Source organism: Carassius carassius, chromosome 20 (genome assembly GCF_963082965.1).
Source record: "Carassius carassius chromosome 20, fCarCar2.1, whole genome shotgun sequence".
NCBI classification, from domain to species: domain Eukaryota; kingdom Metazoa; phylum Chordata; class Actinopteri; order Cypriniformes; family Cyprinidae; genus Carassius; species Carassius carassius.
Genome location: NC_081774.1, coordinates 32,767,229 through 32,769,417, shown reverse-complemented (window position 1 = coordinate 32,769,417; position 2,189 = coordinate 32,767,229). Strand labels below are relative to the sequence as shown.

General features: G+C 38.4%; 1 protein-coding gene across 1 annotated transcript in view; it reads right to left on the bottom strand.

Moving 5' to 3' along the window:
• Positions 1-385: 385 nt before the first annotated feature.
• Positions 386-2,189, bottom strand: part of LOC132095933 (C-C chemokine receptor type 2-like) — a 9,047-nt gene continuing 7,243 nt past the window's right edge. The window contains exon 2 of the mRNA XM_059501021.1: positions 386-2,189. This exon is cut by the window's right edge and continues 78 nt beyond it. Coding sequence (XP_059357004.1) covers positions 1,312-2,189 — 878 coding nt within the window. The 3' untranslated portion in view covers positions 386-1,311.

Sequence of the window (2,189 nt, the reverse complement as noted above, 5' to 3'; positions counted from 1 at the left end):
AACCATACAGTCAGTACATGTAGTTAATTAACATTACTCAGTAATTAAATACATAATTATATGTAAGATGGACACCTTTAAAATTAAAGAGTAACCAGATTATTATTATTTTTTATAATAGTTTTGGGGTACTGTAACAGTGAGAGTGTTTTTTCCAGTTTATTAACACACTCTCAAAACAAAGGTACAGAAGCTGTTACTCTTTCAAAAGCTGCTAATATTTAGCTTTAAGGTGCTATAAAGCACCATTCTGAGGTAAATGAGGTACAAAGGATGAAACCATCACAGTGGGAGCTTTTTTTCCTGAAAGTGTAATAAATACCACCAAGCCAAATAATTGTAATGAATAACGTATTTTATTAAAAACCACTTAATAAACATCTTAATAAAAAGCAAAATTCAGAATATAAGCTAAATATATTTCTTCAGAACACACTTTTTTTTTTTTTACTCTTGATGCCAATGTCAGGCTGAAGCATAAGATCCAAAAGCAATAGGTAACTCTTATCAAAGTCCTTTATTGCTCAACAAAAACAGCTGAAGCATATGAGCAGGAGAAGAAAGTTCACCACTATTCAGCAATAACTAAAATAAAACACAAATGTGTTATATTTGCTTAGTATGGCTGAATTTGTTCATCGAACGTCAATAACAAAGACATTTTTTAATAAAATAAGATTAAATATATAAGTGATATTGGTCTTTTTTAACATATTTAGTTATTGCCAGTTTGTATAATATTCCAAGTTAGCATTTGACTGTTTTTATTGATTTTGAGGAACTCTGAATGTGTTTTTGAGTAAACAGATGCTCATATTGAGTCTAGAACTACAGTGAGATCATGTTCACACACAACACTGCACTGACTCCTGATCTCTGTCACCATGGCAACACCAGAGCTGTCACTCAACACATGGAAACAGAGTAACTAGCATTTCTTATTTGAAAAAGTATCTCAGATATTTCCTTCTCAATTAAAAAAATATGCGTTACTTTACTAGTAACTTAAAAAAGTACTTTGATTATGTAAGTTGCATTACATGTAATGCCTTACCCCCAACACTGCTTGATGCAAATACTAACAGTGAGTTTATTTTAAAATGTTCATGAAATCATTCATTTCTGTATCATTTGCATATATAAAATATGAGTGATATTCATGCATTATATGTGTACCTTTGCAACAGCTTCAGCTTCTGCATTCTTCTACTTCACATACATAATTGTTAACAAAACTGTCAAAAAACAAAACAAAGACAACTGAACTCAGAGAGTGTGCTTGCTCTCTATGTGATCAGTGTGGAGGAATATTCAGAAGATGCTCTCAGGTGACTGTGGAGAGCTGAAGCTGGATGAAAGTGGCTCCTTCAGGACTGTGAGCACTGCTCTTCTAAACTTCTGTCCCACACAGCTGTAGATGATGGGATTGAGGCAGCAGTGGCTTAATGCGATCGCTTCCACCCACTGTTTGGCAAGACTCAGATCATTAGACCACTCACAAGAAAGCATGAAGCCCTTCGTCTGCAGGAACATGAGGAATGTGACAATGTTGTATGGAGTCCAGAAGAGGAAATAAACGGCCAGCACAGCCAGGAGGAGTCTGACGATGCTGTGCTTTTCTTCTGATTTACTGCGGAGGATCCGGCAAAAGCAGAAGCTCATGATGATCAGAGGCAGAATCAAGCTCAGGACATTCAGGAACATAAACGACATCCAGGCTGCACCTTCAGGAAATTCAGATCCGCAGGATGCTTTGGTGCTCGTGTCCACTTTCACTTTGGCAAAAACAATATCAGGGAGGGACGCAAACAGGCTGAGCATCCATACAAATAAACTCAGAGCCATTTTTGCAGGCCATTTGCTGGAACAGATGCTGTGATTGTAGACGATGATGACGTAGCGATCCAGTGTCATGAGGACCATGAAGAAGACGCTGCTGTACAGACCCATCATGAAGAGAGTGGTTATGATGTGACACATGAATGAGCCAAGAACCCATTCGTGCACAGCACTGTGAGCCCAAACAGGGAGTGAGGCGAGAAAGAGCAGGTCAGACACGGCCAGACTGAGGAGACACACGTCTGTCAGACTGCATCTGTGACGGTGTCTGATCAGCACACACAGGACCACAGTATTTCCCAGCAAACCAACGAAGAAAACTGTGCTGTACAGGATGGCCAAGACAACCC